The 17876-nt window shown below is 50.4% G+C and overlaps 1 protein-coding gene across 1 annotated transcript; it reads right to left on the reverse strand.

Annotated features, from left to right (window-relative positions):
• Window positions 1-941: 941 nt before the first annotated feature.
• Window positions 942-10402, reverse strand: LOC131272635 (mucin-2-like). Its single transcript, XM_058274449.1, has 11 exons — window positions 9828-10402; window positions 9203-9337; window positions 7791-8303; window positions 7520-7717; window positions 6502-7442; window positions 6239-6396; window positions 3421-6130; window positions 3214-3345; window positions 2942-3144; window positions 2552-2863; window positions 942-2470 (listed from the first exon to the last, which is right to left on the reverse strand). Exons 1-11 carry the CDS (start codon window positions 10400-10402, stop codon window positions 2102-2104), a joined length of 6246 nt encoding a protein of 2081 aa, XP_058130432.1. The 3' UTR covers window positions 942-2101.
• Between the last annotated feature and the right edge of the window lie 7474 nt (window positions 10403-17876).

Raw genomic sequence — 17876 nt, forward strand, 5'->3', positions numbered from 1 at the left:
GAAGAAGTTGAGTTCCTTTTCCCTGTCATTCACAATCGGTTGAAATTCTTTCCCTTCGCCTCGTTGCTAAGGAAGGGAAACTCGCAAACAGATCCCACAGATAAATCGCAGTGTGCTGAGTTTCGTAAAAAGCGAATCGAACTTAATAATTTCATATTTTAATTCACTAGTATAATTTTATGTGTTAGACAGATAAAAGAAAAGAATCAACGAGCGAGCGAGTGGAAGAGAATGAGAAGAACGCAAAAAGGACGAAGTGAGCGAGCATAAGGGGCAAACACATAGAAAGTTGATAAAACTTTCCTTAGTAGTAAAATATGAAGCAAAGCTACCCACGAACCACCACCACCACCTCCACCACCATCATCACCATCATCACAGTGGAAGGAACGAGGAGGAGGAGGGCTAGCAGAATATGGAACAAATTTCCGGATGCGCGCATTCGCATGTTTCGTTGGCAGGAAACTTAACGAACCTTTAATTTAGTTTTCCTTGATCGTCAAGGTAAAACCAATGAAAAGTGGCGTTTTTTTTTTAATGCAAACCGCGAGTGAGAATTAAGAAGTGAAAAGTTTAAATAGTAAACCGAGAGAAAGCAAACCACACATCCAAAAGATGGTAGAAAAAGATGATTTTTCGCATGTGCGCCCTCCTCCTCCGGAAGGTGTTTTCAGCTGTAGAAATGCGCTTCGAAATGCGGTAGCATAACAATTATAAATGAATGGCAATGCAAAACGGAAAGAGAAAAAATAAAAAAATGAGAAAATTTGTATTTTCATCGATTGCCCACACACACAAATATATTTGTGACAAAAGGTTATCTAAAAATCGAATGGTCGTTTCAATTCCGATTAGTGCGGAAACTTGTGGGGAGATGTCCGAAATAATCCAGTCTTGTTAGTTGTGTCACATCGTTGGTCAGTGAAAAGCCGGTTTTCTTATCAGTAATTTTAAACTAGAAGTAAATCGTTTATTGCTTTACATATACGAAAAAAACTGCACGATACAATTTCTACGTTGCTTGTTTGATAACCGTTTTCATCGCGATATTTCGAAACAAAACCATCTTGCCTCAGCGCAGGCTGTTGCTGGGTAGATGTGTAAATGGGAATTTAAAAAAATAGTGTGCTATCATTTCCACTGCCCTTTTTATATGCGGTACCGGTGTGAAGCTACTGACACGTGGCCACTTTCCGAGCTTCCTTGTGTCTTCATTCGGTCGTTATCATCGAGTATTCTAATGAGAAATAATTCTTCCATCTTCCACACGCACGCATCGGTTGGGAAGAATATGTGAGACGCCATTGCTTGCGCCACGAGCGCTTGTATGATTTGTTTAATTTTAATTCACATCTCGGTTGGTTCGGTTGTGCTATTTTTACTGTCCTATCAATTCCGCTTACAAAAACAGAAATATCGCTTCCCTCTGACACTGTCACAGGCGAGTTTTACAGACATACTTGAGAACTGGAAAACGTTTACTTGCTCTTTGAAAACGTGCATTTTCCATTATCGTTGACGATTTTTGCTTCTCTCTCTCTCTGTCTCTTTCTCGAATTCCAGCCACTGTTTCCGCTGCTGTTAAATGGACCCGCCGGTAAGATTCGTTCAATTTTACCTTCCAAACACTAAAAAAGAGGAATTATTTTTCACTGTACAATGCCTTCCCGCTTGTTGCCGGGCTGGTCCCTTTCCACCTGGTACATCCGGTTCAAACGCAGCGTTCTCATTATTGGCACAAAGTATTCGACTTTTGTGACTAGGTTTTCCTACTACTCCTCCTTCCATACGTGTTCTGTGCGTTACATGCATTTTTCGTAGCTTTTTTGTTCATTTTCCTTTCATCCTTTTTTCCGTGTTAGGCAACCGAAACCGGTTCCAGATGGAAAGCTTTAATCCTGGCGTGTTACACACTGTCGGTGTTCTACACGTTGTGAAAGGATCATGTCGAAAATGTTTTCAAAAATTAATTATACGTTCTCTCCCTCCATTTCCCCCCGTATCCCGCAGGTTCTAGTGACCCCATCCTAACTGGTAGCTATTATTTACAAAAGTATGCTCATGTGTTTCGAGCTGGTCCGGAGTGCGCATTGCATCCCGATTACCGAACTACTACCGAGGACGCCGTCGGTGCCATTGTAGTGCTGCTGTTCGATACATCGGGTGTCACGGTGGTGGTAGAAGAACTGTTTTCCACCGTGAAAGAAGAAGATGATGAGGAGGAGGCGAACAGTGTTGCCGTCGTGGTCGATTCGTCGCCCGACAGCGGCGATACGGTGATGGCGGCCTGTTCAAACATCAGACCATTGCCGACGGTGCGGCGAATCCAGGTGGATATGTTTGAGGTAATTGAATTGTAGATGGCCGGATGTGGCCGCTTGCCACAGTTGCCATGGTAACTGAGAATACCCTCCAGCTGCCACTGGTCGGAATCGACGTTGAAGCACATCAGCGGAGCACCTTCGTCGTTCTGTGTTGAGTTAAGAAGAAAAGTCACAGGATTTAGCAACTTCGCTGTCCATCGCTAATTTCGATACGAGGATTTACTTACGTAGCATGTCGTTTGGTTGCTGTTAAGATAACCGGCACAGATGGCATCCTGAGGCAGGGCACCGTTATAGTGCATCGAGGAGTTGCACCGCTCGGTCGGTACCGTCGGTACGGGTAGAACCTTCAGATACTGTGTCGCGGTGGCGGTATTCTCAAGATCCGAGCCCCAGCCGGCCGTGACACACCGCTGCTCGGAGCTGATACTGGCCGCCTCCGCCATACAAACGCTGCCCACCGCTTTGTTCAGCTTCAGTGGACTGGATAACTCCAGCAGGGCCACATCACCGGTGTACATAAATTGTTTGTATTTCGACTAGGAAAAAATCGGTGGTATCGAATGTTAGCCTAGGGACCCTTGCTTGCGGATATCGCCATTATGATGGACCCTTACCTGAGGATACGGCACCACCCGCTTAATGTCCACAATCTGGTAGGATGCATCCGCACTCCGGAAGGCATTCTCTTCTAGTGACGAATTGAATTGTTCCTTGCCGGCAAACAGCTTCCACGTCATGTCACCGTTGTTACGATTGTTGACAAACTCGGTCTTGCCCATGATGCAGGTGTAGCTGGCCAGTGCCCACCGGGGAGAAACTATGAAACAACATAACGAAGGAAGGTTAGGAAGAGAGGTATTTTACGATGCACCTGAAGTATGCTTACCTATGTTGGCCGTACACTTGATTGCAGCGTTATTGCTGAATGCCAATGCCAAGGCCGGCAGCTGGTTAGGTTCTGAAGGAGTTCCACCGCTAATTCGCACACCGAAGGGGTTAACACTATCTTTTCGGCAACCTGTATGATGGCGAAAGGGAAATCGTTTACTCATATTCGCATTGGCTTGATGAGGGGTTATTCGCAAACACTTACTATATTCTTCGCAGAACATTTCCAACCCACGATTGCATTCCATCGAATGGATCGGTTCAAACTCGAGCCGATCTTTCTCCGTAGCACGGTACATGCTGTCCACCAGGGTCGTGTTGGCAACCCGCGTGAAAAGAATCTTCCGTGCGCCCGCATAGCCCAGTTCGGCACAAACCAGATCCGCCAGCTTGCCGTTCCATCCGTCTCCGCAGACGGCGAGTGGTTCCGAGGAATTACGCTTCACCCTTAGCGTTCCACCCTCCGTATCGAGCTGGTAGCAGTTCCACTCGTCCGACTGATCCGGACACTGTGGATGTCCGTCGCAGACGAACGCACCGGAAACACAGCCCCCGGTGTTGCACTTGAAGCTATCGAGCGGACAATCGCACAACCGTTCGTCCTCACCGTCGCTACAATCGATCGCACCATCGCAGCGCCATGCCTCCGGGATGCACTTCCGCTGGCCGGCACAGAAGTATTCGTCGTTCGTACAGGTGTCCGGGCAGTTGCTCTCGTCGAACCCGTTCGCACACTGCTCCAACCCGTCACACTTCCATAGCGCCGGCAGACACGGTCCGTTGCCGGTGGCCGGATTGCACGAGATCTCATCGAAGTTACACTGCCACTCACCACAATTCTGCTCGTCCGAACCATCGTGACAGTGGGCAATGCCATCGCAAACGTGCAGCCGCGCTAGGCACACGCCATCGCGACACTGGAAGTGACCCGGACAACCAAGCCGTTCGCAGTCCTGCTCGTCGGAGTTATCCGAACAGTGCGACACGGAGTCACATTGTTCCGACTTCTGAATGCACGAGCTACCGTCCTTGATCGACGTACCGTTGATACACTCGAACTGACCGACGGCACACTTGGTGAACATAGAGGCCGCGGCCGCCCGCTCCAGCACCAGCGTCTCCAGCCTGTCCTTACTCTCCTCCGTCCGTTCCGTTGTTGGCGCCACGCTGGCCGGCGCCTGGCCTTCGTTCACATCAGAAAAGCGGCTTCCGATTAACGACGTTCCATTCGATCGCTCTGATCTAATCAAATGAAACGTCGTTTCGTCTAAAAAATGACCGGTCGTCGTGGTTGGGATGAGACTGCTGCTGGCGGCGGCACTGTTCGCTTCGGTAGTGGATCCTTCTGCCAGTGTTGCCGTTGGCGATGTGGTTGTGCTCGTTGGACCCGGCTCCTTCCGACGTTCCAATGGTATAACTCGGAGTTCATTGTCCAGAATGTTATCGCTGTCGTCTATCAGATCGTTCTCTTTTAGGAGATCCTTTTCGATGGCGGTAATGCGTTCCAGACTTTCCGTTACCACTGGAGGCAATGCAGTAGTGCTGGTTGTTGTGGAGGTTGAGGACGAGGTACTTGTACTTGAACTCGTACTCGTACCATTGCTAGTCGTTGTACTAGAACTAGTACTGGTACTCGTAAAGCTACTTCCTGTGGTAGATTCAGCCACAGTTCGTAACGCTTCCGTTGTGTCCAGCTTCAAAGTCGTTTTCTCCTCTTCACTTTCCGTAGTTGTGGTGACCATCTCACTTACGCTGATTGTGGTTATTGGAATGGGTTCGGTGCTTCTATCAACATCGCCCTCCTTTGCCGCAAGAGTTGAAGTAGTATTTTCAGCCGTCTTTGCAGTCGTAGAACTCGTAGTTTCCGGAACTACTTCCGCCCTCGTCGAAGACGTTGTCGCTGTTGTTGTTGTACTTGTAGCCGTTGAAGCGTTATCGTCGAACGCAACCTCTTCCTTCACCGATGAAACTTTATCCATGACAGTTGTCGGTTCACCTAGGATGCTTTCTCGTTCCGTGCTCGTGATGAAGTCCTCGCCACTGTTTGTCGTTTGTTCGACGATGTTTCTCGAACTGGCCACCGAGAGGAGTTCCTCCAGTGACTCCGTCACCACCGGTACTGGGGCACGAATGGTCGTTGTGATGTAGATCGTCTCCGTGACGTGCGTGTTCAACTGTTTCTTGTACTCGTTCCGATCGCTGTCTTTTCCTAGCGGTTGGACATCCATGAACCCGGGGCTCTGTGCCTCGAAATCACCCTCGTGACGATCGAGTCCCAAGTGTAGGATATTCACCAGGCTGGCATTGTTCTCCGCGTCCGGTAGGAAGGGAGACTCGTTGTGTCCCGCCAGAATGGGCGCAACCGTTTCTGCCTCAACGACAGTTTCCGTGACGGCGTATGACGCGCCGTTGTTACGGGCGCTGGATGATTCAATCGACGGAAGGAAAGGATTTGTCTCGTCCGATCCTTGCTCCCTTGCCAGCGATTCTGTTGATGTGGCAAAGCTGGTCGAAGAACGCCATTGCTCCAACGAGATCGGGCTAGATGTTGCGTACAGCTCACTTCCTGGTTCAGCCGTTATGTTCGACGGTAGGGCGCGTCCCTGGAAGGCATCGGTCGATGTCGGCTTTGAGTCAGGCGCGTTTGTCGGTTTCGGTGGTACGAAGAAACTCGAGGTCGACGGCATAGGGGTATCGTCAACAATCGTTTCCGTTACTGGAGCGGGAGTGTCACTGACCACCTGTTGCTCCGTCACTGATACGACCTTTGGGACTGAGTTTTCCGTAGTACTGGAGTGCTTCAGCATGGAGTCCTGGTCTAGGAACATAAAGTCCGGCAGTTGCGAATCATCCGTAGTAGAAGAATGACTCAGAAGTGGGGTGGTTTGAACGGTTGTTTCTCGTTCCGTGGTACTCTTCATGGATTGCAAGTTTTCAAACTGAGAAGATTTTACATCCACTGTCGATGATTCCGGTTCCGGTGTTGGAGTTTCAACAGTCTGCGTCGATGTTCCGGATACAACCTTCAGCTGAGAGTTTCCAGTCGTGCTTGAGAGTTCCATCTTGCCTTCCGTCGATGTAGACAATGAATCAGAATCTGCAGAGGGCTCTGGTTCTGCCTTTGGCTCAGCAGCTGGTTCAGGTTCAGCGGACGGTTCCGGCTGAGGCTCTGAGGTAGGCTCTGGTTCTGGAGTAGATGATACTACAATCAACTTGGCCGAATGATCGCTAGTAGACGAGGTCGCTGATTTGTTCGACGGTTCAGGTTCGCTCGCAGGCTCGGCACTTGGTTCGCTGGTGGGTTCAGGCTCGCTCGTAGGTGCTGGTTCGCTTGCAGGTTCCGGTTCGCTGGAGGGCTCCGGTTCGGCCTTCGGTTCAGCCTGTGGTTCACTCGCAGGCTCAGGTTCGCTGGTTGGCTCTGGTTCAGCGGTCGGCTCTGAGTTCAATTTACTTGAAGGCTCTGGTTCACTAGTTGGCTCAGGTTCACTAGAAGGCTCAGGTTCACTAGTAGTTTCTGTGACTAGTTTTCCAGAGGGTTCCGGCTTACTGACGGGCTCCGGAGTTGCTTCGCTTGTAGGTTCTGCAGCTGGTTCGCTAGCAGGTTCCGGTTCACTGGCAGGCTCAGGCTCACTAGCAGGTTCTGGTTCACTAGCAGGTTCTGGTTCACTAGAAGGTTCTGGTTCACTAGAAGGCTCTGGTTCACTAGAAGGCTCTGGCTCACTAGAAGGCTCCGGCTCGCTAGCTGGTTCGGGCTCGCTGCCTGGTTCAGGTTCCGCCTTTGGTTCGGCCTCCGGTTCACTAGCAGGTTCAGGTTCAGCCTTTGGTTCGGCCTCCGGTTCACTAGCTGGTTCAGGTTCGGCCTTCGGCTCAGCTTCCGGTTCACTAGCTGGTTCAGGTTCGGCCTTCGGCTCGGCCTCTGGTTCACTAGCAGGTTCAGGCTCAGCCTTTGGTTCGGCCTCCGGTTCACTAGCTGGTTCAGGTTCGGCCTTCGGCTCAGCCTCCGGTTCACTAGCAGGTTCAGGCTCAGCCTTTGGTTCGGCCTCCGGTTCACTAGCTGGTTCCGGTTCTGGTTCGCTCTTTGGTTCTTCATCTGCTGGTTCATCTCCATTGATTGCAGGTACCGGGCTGTAGCAGGTACGGCCATCCTCATCATTGAGCAGCATTCCTCGTGGACAAGTGCACATAAAATCGCCAATCTTGGCATCGAATGTACAACCATATTCACAGCTAAACAAAGTGCCAAACGTAAAGTATTGATTGTATTAGAAATTGGACTTATTATCATTGTCTCAAAAAACACTTACTTCTTTCCAGAATTTCTCATCATGCAAAGATCCGGCAGTCGTGCCACGCGAATCGTATTCGACGGCACAATGTACTGGGATAGGTAGTTTCCGTTCTGCTGCAGATAGTTGCTCAACCGGTGCTTCATTGTGTCCTCGGACATTTCCATCGTATTCGCCTCCCAGCTGACGCGATAGTCGACAACCACTGAACCTGGCCTGTACCGAACAAGGTTAATTGGGGTTAGTATTTCAACAACCTGTTGGATCTGTCAAAGCAACGGTTACTTACTTCATGTTCAAAATCTTAACGTAGATCGGCCCGCGTGCATCGGGAGTGCTAAGTGTATCCTTGATCTCCTCCTCCAGCTCCATGGCCAACGATTTGTAGGCCGAACTGTTCGGGTTGCGGTAATCGTCCAGGAATTCAGCATTGGTCAGTGTAATTTGTCCCTCGAGCGTGTTAGGCACGTAGACGGTTATCTCCTCCGTAGACGGCGGAACCGGTGGCACGGTTGAACTCGGTGGAGACGGCGTCGTCGGATAGTCCGTGCTAGTGCTAGTCGTCGAAGTCGTGCTCGCATTGCCTGGCCTAGATTTACCGCCAAACACGCCGGCTGACACTACCGTTTCACCAAACTTGCGCGACTCGACAGGTGTCGGACCGTCGTTAAAGATCACACCGGAACCGGCCAAGATTGCGACGATAATCACCGCCAGCAGCACCGCTAGTCCTAGCAACCAGAACGGCCAGTTTTTCCGCTTCTTTTCTCGCTTATCTTTCGTGACGTACAGCTTTTCACCCCTGCGAAGGATAGGCGTTGAAGGTGAGTAAATATCCCGTACAATATTCTACCTGATGTAGCCGTTACTGTACATTGTTATATATACATCATTCCCATGTGGAATGCGTGAAGTACATTATAAGCAAATTAGGATCGTTGATGGTAGTTCTGCCTCTTCGTGAAACCACGCGACCTTGTGAACAATGTACAATGGGGTTACAACAAGGAACCGTTAACAAATCACCATCCTGGTGTGGCCATGTACCCTCCCCAACGAATGGCATGAGCTAAATATGGGTGCAAAACAGTTAAAAGCTCCAAGATCACCCGCACCATCCGATGTTAGAATGGCTTCGTTATGGACTTAAGATTCACCTTTTCCGAATGGGGTGACGGGAGGTTTAGAGGGGAGTTATTTAGTTGCGCAGGAAGTAAAGGTCTGGTTTGTGGGTTTGTTTCGGAGTAAAGCTGCAGCCTTGTGTCTGGTTGTGTCGTGTCAGAAAGAAGAGGGGAGCTTTTGTATATCGTCCATAGAATCAAGTGCCAAAATGTGTCTGCCCTCCTCGCATTGTATGTTACAGCCTGTTTTGAGATTTTGATAGTCCAGGGGACTTTACCCTTTCCGTCTGATTTCGGGATATATTCACATTCAATTTTGCTTTAGTACAAAGCGATTCTTTCCGTAGGTTTTGTGTCCGGGCGAAGGAAGTTGTATCTGGAGGCCTAGGGAAGGAAGACAGACACCCTGTGAAGCGGAAGGAGATCACCGTAGAGCTAGTCACATTGCCATATGGAGCCCAGTGGACTACAGCGGTAGGGAGGTAGTAAGGAAGTAGGTGTTGGTGGTGAACGGTGACAGGTTAACGGAACGAATGCCGGCTTAGGGCGTGCATTTCGGGCGGGCTCTAGCGCCAGGTACCTCGTGATTTTGCTCCACTGTTTATAGTCCATCGTTCCGGCGGCGGGCTCATTGACCGAATGTCCGGTGTAGTCGACACCGCGCCCATGGCGTCCGTACACGGCGTGACCGTGGCGTGGCTTTTGGAAGGAGACACTACCGACATATCGAACACCAGACGTTGGGTGAGTCCACGATTTCCGGGGGGAGGAGGGTGCAGGTCAAATTCAGAGTTGGGCACAACACACAAGTCCGCGCGGGGTGCAAATAGCGGAGCGGAAGAGAATGCACACATTCACACGCACACAAACACGGCACACAGGAGCAGTGCACGGTGGTTAGGGAAGGGTGGGTGGCGAAAGGACATGGTTTTCGGTATTAAAGATGCGACAATAAGAAAAAAAATCCAAAGAAAGAGAGAAAGAAAATGCCAGTTTTAGTTTCGATTAGCCGCTTTGGAGTCGGAATTGCTGGAATGAGTTGGAACTGCGGAGCAATGGATGGCATTAGGCTTAGCTATCGAGATGGATGGAGTGGATTAGGGATGGAGGGAGTGGTCGAAAGGACTTTCAGAGGACTTGGGAGGTGATACGTAAAGCGTAAAAAATGTGAAGCGTCCGTTAGTTTCTAACCATCCCGGCCTTACCTCATGAACTTCCGGTGCTCGTTGACCGGCACAAAGTACTCATCGTACGGATCGCCGAGGTCTACCTCGGTATCCTTCTTGACCGGCAGGGCCGTGCTGGCGGTACCGTTCGTGCCACCGTTCTGATGCGACCCGTTGGTTGTCGGTTTCAGCGACATGTTCAGCAGCTCCAGGTTAACCGCCTCGGCAAGCGGCTTCTCGCCCGGCGTCTTCCCGTTGGTCGACATCGCCCCGAGCGACTTCTCGTTCGCGTGTCCAAACGAGCTGAGTGGTCGCTTCTCCTTCTCCAGCTCGAAGGCAGGGTTGTCCAGGCCGTTCGATTTACCGCCCGGCGAGGAACGGTTCAGCGCGGCGTACTCGTTGGTCGTCTCGCGCTCATCGCCGTTGGCCGCCGCCGGCATCGGGACCTCGACGTGGCGGGGCGAGGGCGTCGGTACGGCCGTACTGTTCGTACGCGAGGTTTGATCGTCGTCGCCGATCGAGAGGGATATTTCATTCTTGTACGCGTACCCGTCGCTCCCACCGTTGGCCGTGGCTTGATGGTGGTCGTTGCTGGACGAACCGGACTCGTCCATGTTGGCTCGTCGGTTTTCTTCGACCCTCCCGGTACGTATGTTTTGCAGGACGCTCGCTTTGGTTTGTTTTCTTCTGCTTCTCCCAACTTATGCACTCACGTTTCTACAGACCTACGTAAAGGGAAGAAAAACACAAAAAACGAGACAACGTTAAAACAAAAAGTTAACCAACAACATCATTACAAGAAACCAAGAAACACGTTTATGGCACTTGCAGAAGGAGAAAGGAACGTTTTACTGCCACCCACAACAACAACAACAACTACAACAACAACTACAACGACAGCGACACCCCACCAAGGGCAAGAAGAGTTCGCCATAGGCTCGGTAAGACTCGGTACACGTAATCTGAACTCGAGTCGTAATAAGGCGGTACCGCTAGATGGGTTGTTGGACACGCACACGGCGTTGCCGATGGTGATGTGACAGTCCCTTTTTTGGCCGGTCTCATATTCGGTAACACACATCCGTCCAATGACGTCACCGTGGGCGCGCACAATCCGGTCGTTGTGTTTGCAAATTTCGTACGTGACTACACTAGATACAAACGCTTGTGGAGAACACAAGAAAACGTTGGCTTGGCTGGTTGCAAACCGGCCCTGTGTATGAAGCACCTAAGGAGTGGACAACATCGGGTTCAGCGTCATCTAGTCGTCGCTGTCTCCGCCATTACCGGCACAAGAGAACTCTCCGACCGAGTGCAACTTCAACTCGTTCGCTTTGGGTTCGACTGTCTGATCTGGTTTCTGGTCCGGTCCGTCTCTAGGCCCGCGGGGGCATAAGTCGCGTGATTGTTGTTGATGTTGTTACTATTGGGAGCAACAATCAAGGCGCGTTGCCTGGAGGGTACCACTCCTCGCCGTCTCGCTGTCCTGCACTCCACCACTTGTCGACCCGAATACGCGAAGCAGTGAAAGCAGCAAGTGTTGGTGAACTCGCGGGAAGTTCTCGCCCTCCGCCCCTTCTAGCCGGTGTCAGCCTCGTTCCGGCCAGGAGTTAAAAGGAAGCGCAGAAATTTTACCTCCATACACACAACCACATCGTGCAACACACACCGGCTCCGGCTCCGGTTGGCAACGCGAGCGTTGGTCCTTTTGGGCCTTGGGACGATTGAACAAAGCCTGAAATCGAGGTGGGGAGGGGATCCAAAAAAGGGCACGCAAAGGAGCCGAGTGAAAAAACAGGTTTTCGACGCCTTTAACGAAAATATTTCTGTGCATTTGTTCGCGGTGGATCCTCTCGGACGCGCCTTCCTTTTCGCGCAAGGGATCGAGTCAGGAAGGGTTTTGCTTTTCCTGCGAAACGCAGCAAGTTCTGGGTTGGTTTATGGTAGTCGCGGCGTTACGCCGTGGCACGTTTGGCTCGATGCAATGTTCAGGGGCATCCGGGGAAAGGGATCGGGAACGGAGATGGATTGTGTTCCCTACAGAAACAGAAGAGAGGGAAAGTCGTGCTGCGTTCTTCTCCGAGGCTTGTTTTCTTTGTCTTTCTTCTTTGCTGAATTCCCCTCGAGACCCTTGATGGCTCGACATACAGCAGTTCCCTTTCGGTTGCCTAGGTTGGCCTACCAGGGGGTCGAAGCATTCGGCTTGCGTGAAAGGGGATGTTGTAGCTGCCTTGCCGACGTTACCCTACTTAAAGAATCGGCGTCCCGGTAGGACCTGTGTCTGTGGGAATTTTGTTGTTGATGAATTTATTTACGTTTTTCTTCCAAACCCAACCTAAGGCAACCGAAATCCTTCCAAGTCAGGCTTTGGACGCAACTTCTTCGGAATGCGGGTAGCGGGAAGAGCTTCCGCAATGAGGACTTGTTGTCATGGACCACAAACACTCAAATACGGCCTAGTTCTCCAATTGCACAACACACCGTTTGCACGCCGAATGCAATAAAACAATCATTCGCTTTGTCGCGACATAATTTATCATTTTTCAATCATTTTTTGCGGACGGACGCCTCGCCTTTAGGCGTCGCTGTTTGCTCGGACGGAATGCGACCATTCGTTGTTGCGAAAAGTAACCTCTACGGAGAGTCCGTCCACCGGCTCTCCCACTACAACAACAAGTTGAACTCCTTTCCAGCCGGTGGAGTAGGCACGGTTCATACGTTCGAAAACTCGTTTAACTCCCTCCAAGCTAGCTAAAAGGAGTGGTCTGACTCGTCGGTGGCTGAATCATTTGCTGGGCGTTGGGCAGAACTGCGAACGACCGAGCGGAATGCGGTCAGTAGTGAAATAGATCAGGAAATGTACCCGGGCTCTCCGCCCGACCGAACTGAGAGGACTTGATTCCGTTGGTTGGAAGTCACAAAATGGACTGGACCTGTGGTTTCCCCTTTTTTCTTTGATGGTCGACGGAGTTTCAAATCTTTGCCTGAATGGCTGGCGTTTGTATAAGAAATATATCTTGTTTAAGTCACCCAAGGAATCAAATTATTGTGAACTAAAACCGTGGGCGCATTTTGAAGCTCATGCCTTTAATCTCTTTTAAGCTCTTCAAATATCTTGGAGTTATATCCCCCGTCTGATGACAGGTGCCCCAACAGGACGGGCCAATCGTCATTCCGGCTACTTTGACAGTTGGAGAAAGCTCACGCACCGGAAAAAAGTAACCGTCAAAGCAACCAGAGATCGATTTCCTGTTCGTGAAAACTGGTTCAGGGTGCGGGAACACCACCATCGCAGATGAAAGTGAAACAATCCGGTGCAGCAACAGGAGCAGCAGCAGGTGATGTAATTTGCACTATCACTGTGGCGTGTCGTCTACGACATATGTGGTTCCGATGCAGGAACTGGTTTTTCGATGAACCACATAAACGGGAAGGAAGTAAAAGGATGAATCGAAATCGAATGCGGCCACTGACGGTTGCACTATTTCTCTCAATGATTCCTACGGCTTGCACTCGCTGTACCACAAGTTGCCGATCTTGCGGTCACTTACTTGATTAGCAGGAGGAAAACTCCTCGTCACTGAGAACAATCTTGTCGAGGGTTAAACATTTCTTGGCACAAACGTGTTCAAATACAAAAACACAACTCACAATTTGGCAGTGGCAATAAAAATTCCTCTCGACAAACAAACCACTCGAACGGTGAGGTTAAATAAACGTTCAATGTCGAGAGGAGGGTTGCTTAGATGTTCTTAGAGGCCAGCAACCTAATGAGCTCGTTCACTTTCACTTGACACCGTCACCAACGCGGGTTGTTCTGGTGCGGCACCACAATAAAACTAACCGCTTGAACGCTTCCGTCTCTTGGCTCGTTGTTTGCCCAGTTGTCTTGAGAACTTGTTGCGGATCGCAGGTTTTAAGACGCCAGCGGCGAGTAGAGCGTCCGCTTGAGCGTTCGTTTGCACGTTGCTGCCGCTTCCTTCCTTTCCGTTCCACTTCCTTAAAGGCACAGACACTGCACAGCGAATGTTTTCTCAGGCGTAACCAAAACCGGGCCGTTTCTGGTTGGTTTCGATTTAATTATACCGCTGCCGATTCGTCGTGGACTAACAAAACGTACCACCTTTGAAGTTATGATCCGCGGGGTAGAATAAGAACCCAATCTTTCCCGGGCGACGGTGGCCGAACGACTGACTGAACGAGCCTGTTCTTGCAATCCCTCCCCGAACAAAGGCGAACTTCAGCACGCAAGGCGTTCGCTTCTTCGGGCCGCGTCATGAAACACGGCAGCCGGCGACAGGTTACAGAATTTGCGAACGAACGGCGATCGGAAATGGGCGGAAATGTGTCGGTGTCATAATGTTGTGTCCGGTCCCGAAAAGGGAACAGGAAGAGTGTTTGGTGAGTTTGCCTCCGTGGATGTGCCTTCGTTAGTCATCACGATCCTTATCGCATTCTTGGCTTTGGTGTTGTTTTCCTTCCCGCCTTGTCTGACTTTTCGAACGCATTCGTTAGGCTACCATTTGGCAGCGACCTGGGACTTTATGACGGTGTCGTTAGTGAACCTCGGCAAAGGCAGGTCCAAACAAGAAAAGCTGTTCTTCGCGATACTCTGGAAGACGCGACTAATCGTCACAATCGACAGCCGGCGAGTAGAACACATTTGCGCCTGAGACGCCATCTTCCAAATGTGTCCGAAATAGTCATGTCAACGAGCGTTTGGTTGACCCTTTTCTACAGATTCCAAAATCTCAGCTCCTGTCTACGAACGCCACAGGTTAATGATGAAGGCTAATGATGGCGTTTATTAGCAGGTAGTTATGCTCGCCGGACGCTCGGTGTCACGGCCGGCATTAAACTGGCTAAAGGCAGATGGGTCATAGGCGATGGGCATGCAACAAACCCCGTCGTGGAACCAACTACCGAACCGACAACGGTGCGTCTAGTCTTCCGACGGGCCACTTATGCGCGGCATTGTGAAGGTTTGCCGCTCGCATTTTAATCCGGCGGGCGTAATGATGGGATAACCGCTCGCCGGACGGACGCCCGGCGAGGGTTCGTGTCCGCAAGCGCATCGATGTCGCCGATGCATCTCTCACGTGGGGCCTTTTATGCGGCGAACAATTGTGTAGTTAGCGAATTTCCCGTACACCCTAGCCAGCTAACGCTTGATGGGAAATAAAATAATTGTTGGCCCCCGTAGGTTAAAGAAGGGATAGAAGAGGGACGAGAAGAGATAGAGGAGCAGCACTTGAATTGCAGGAGACCTGTCCGACACTAGGTAACTTCATAGGAGGGCTCGTATGTGACTTGCTTGGACAGAGTTCAAACGTACGGCTAGTTTTAGTAGGCACTGGCTCCAAGGCAGAAGATACGGAACGATAGTAAAATCACAGCCACCAACAACTACAACTTCTCCCGCTAGCACCTACGAGTTAAGGTGTGAGAATCGTATTGTTCTTGGGATAAAAAACGGCAGTTAGCAGTAATATTTATGCTCCGCTCAGGAATTACAAGGCACGGCGCACTTACCGCTAACTCCAGCGGATGACGTTCACTCGGGTTCTAGGAAATGCACAAGGAAACACTCAAGCACAAAAAACACTTCGCAGCGTCTGAAACTTCCAACTGAATCCACAGAATGATCACAGCTTGCTTGGTGGGATTGTTTCCGACTTCTTTCGGTTTTCATTAACACCCGTCACCGCGAATCTGCTCTTCCGAGATCCCATAGCCTACTAGAGATTAACGAAACGACACCGTGGACATTGTTGTGTGCCTTCAAATGTCACGATACACTTCCCAACCGGCCGAGCCTTGGAAGAATGCATAAATAATGAGGAAAAATGAAGGATCGCTGTCGCCCAAGTGGCCAGTTCCGGAACATTTCCGCGTGTGTGCGGAAAACCGGTGAGTGCAAACGCGTTCGTTTCCCTGGCGACGCTCGATGGAGCGGACGGGCCGATGTGTTGTTTGTAAATCGAACCATGTAAAAACATTGCCTGAATCAACAACAACAGTCCATGGACTGTGGGGACGTAGTCGCTGTTGGTTCATGGGGAGGCGACTTTGGAGTCGACACCGTTGACACTGCCGACGCTGCCAGTGTTGTTTTCGATCGTTCGAACTTCGTAAATAAACAGGGCCGTGGGCTGTTTTGTCTACTTTGGATAATGAGCTATGCCTCACAAGGTTTAGGTGGACGCAAAAGAATTCTGTAACAGATGGTGCCCGCTGTTGTTGATCCTAAACAATGAGGGTTCTTCTGCAAATATGATTCGAAGAATTGCACACTGGCTATCGTAAGGTTGTTTTATCACATACATACATTCTATTAATTAAAACCTAGGGAAGTCCATAATCCAAGTTTTTCTTAAATTTTAAGTAGCCACACGGAGAATACAAACAGGAACCGGTTCATATTAACCCATTTTTGGAACGCGGCGAAGGTTAACTGTTCGACATCGACATGAATGAGTTGGCTCTCTGTTGGTTTAATATGTTCGAACGGCATTGCTCATTCCCACAGACAATATGGCTTCGTATATTTAGAATAAGGCAGCGCCAGCGACTCTGTATCGAAGTGTAAAATCTGTCGCACCCGAAGCGGACCCCCAAAGCGACAGCTCTGAAACAGATCGATGGGTGTGCACCGGGTGGATAAAGCGCAGAAACCAAACCCGTTCTCCAATGGAGCTCCACATAACCACAGCCCACCACGTCTACGGGCTCCGGGCTAGATCGCTGGCCACAGCGGTGCATTCCGATTTCTGTGTTTTGTGTCATTTTAGGCCGGCGGGATCATTTTGTTTATGATCGAAACCCGTTTCGACTGTTGCACAGAACGGGACACTGGGTACACTAAAAATGTCTATGCCTATACGGCTGTCCTGTGTAGCAGTCAAAACAGCATCCGTACCTTTGTGTCTCTTGATCAGGTTTTGTTTCCCCGTTTTCTAACGGAGTTGCGGTATCGGTCAGGTTGGGCGTATTTTCTCCTTCTTTCTTCCTCCTCACCTGGGATATGATAATGTGACAGAGACAAATCGCGATCGAGTGAGGCTGTTGCTATCCCTTTGGTTGAAGTTGAAAATATCCCCAGAACTGGGAAGGTCAAACGGGGGTTTTACGATCTTTGGGGAGAATCAGCCATAAAGAGTAGGAATTGGTGACTGATTGGGTTTTACGATGGCGAATGGCGTCAGGTGGGTTTTCGTTGCAAGTTCCAAGCACACAACACGTCAACATTTTCCATGTAAAAGTACGCTCCATCCCGCTCTTCGTAGGTAGAATGTATAAAACGGTGTTCCCCTTAGAATGTCAATAAATCAGTGCTGTTTGCCATCGCATTGTGTCGGTGAAATGTACACAGCTGGGGAAGCTGACGATGATGAAGCTGATTCTGATTTCTCTACTAGTATGCATGGGTAGGGCGCCTGCGGTACGTCACAGTTAATCAACCCATTCAACCATGCCAAACCGGAAGTTTGCGTGAGAGCTGAAAGTCCGCCTCATTTGCCGAATTCTTTGCTGCGTGGCCGATACACACGCAAGTTCAGCACCCCAGACCCGTCCTTAGCCTTTGACAGGCGGGTTCACTTGTCGCTGTTCGTACCAACCCGAGCGGATTTAGGTTACGGTTGTCATTGAACTGCCACGGTGTGTTCTTCATCCGGTTGGGTGCCGAAGATCGGAAGGTTACCCACCCGACGCGCGATCGATGAAGCCGGCTGGCCTATAGGGTGTATGTGATTGATGGACTGACCCACTGGAATGGCCCATCCAGCAGCCGGTTCGAGGTCTAACGGGACAGATTGAGGCGAGTAGAGAGAGAGAGAGAGGAAGGTAGAGAGAACGGCATAGGTCAGCCGGGGAGTGGGTAATACGCCTAACCCCACGGTGGTCTGACTACCGACCGATCTCTGGTCCGATTTGCCTCCAATTGCCTGCATGATGCGCAGAAACAACATGTCGGCAGGGGGAGTTCTGCTTTTCGGGGTCGTGCTATAGCAAATGCAAACGCGCCCATGAAAGATCGCGCCCGGGCTGCACAACGAAAGCTCACCTAATTGCCCAATCTCCGGCGCA

The sequence above is a fragment of the Anopheles coustani genome, chromosome 3, assembly GCF_943734705.1.
Source record: "Anopheles coustani chromosome 3, idAnoCousDA_361_x.2, whole genome shotgun sequence".
NCBI classification, from domain to species: domain Eukaryota; kingdom Metazoa; phylum Arthropoda; class Insecta; order Diptera; family Culicidae; genus Anopheles; species Anopheles coustani.

Excerpts from the sequence above, each read along its gene's own strand:
- LOC131272635 (XM_058274449.1), bottom strand. The coding sequence starts at position 10,402 with ATGGACGAGTCCGGTTCGTCCAGCAACGACCACCATCAAGCCACGGCC. Across the intron at positions 7,443-7,519 it reads ATGAGAAATTCTGGAAAGAA|CTGTGAATATGGTTGTACAT; the intron begins GTAAGTGTTTTT and ends CACTTTGTTTAG. Across the intron at positions 6,397-6,501 it reads TGAACCCACCAGCGAACCAA|AGCCTACCTCAGAGCCTCAG; the intron begins GTGCCGAGCCTG and ends CTCCAGAACCAG.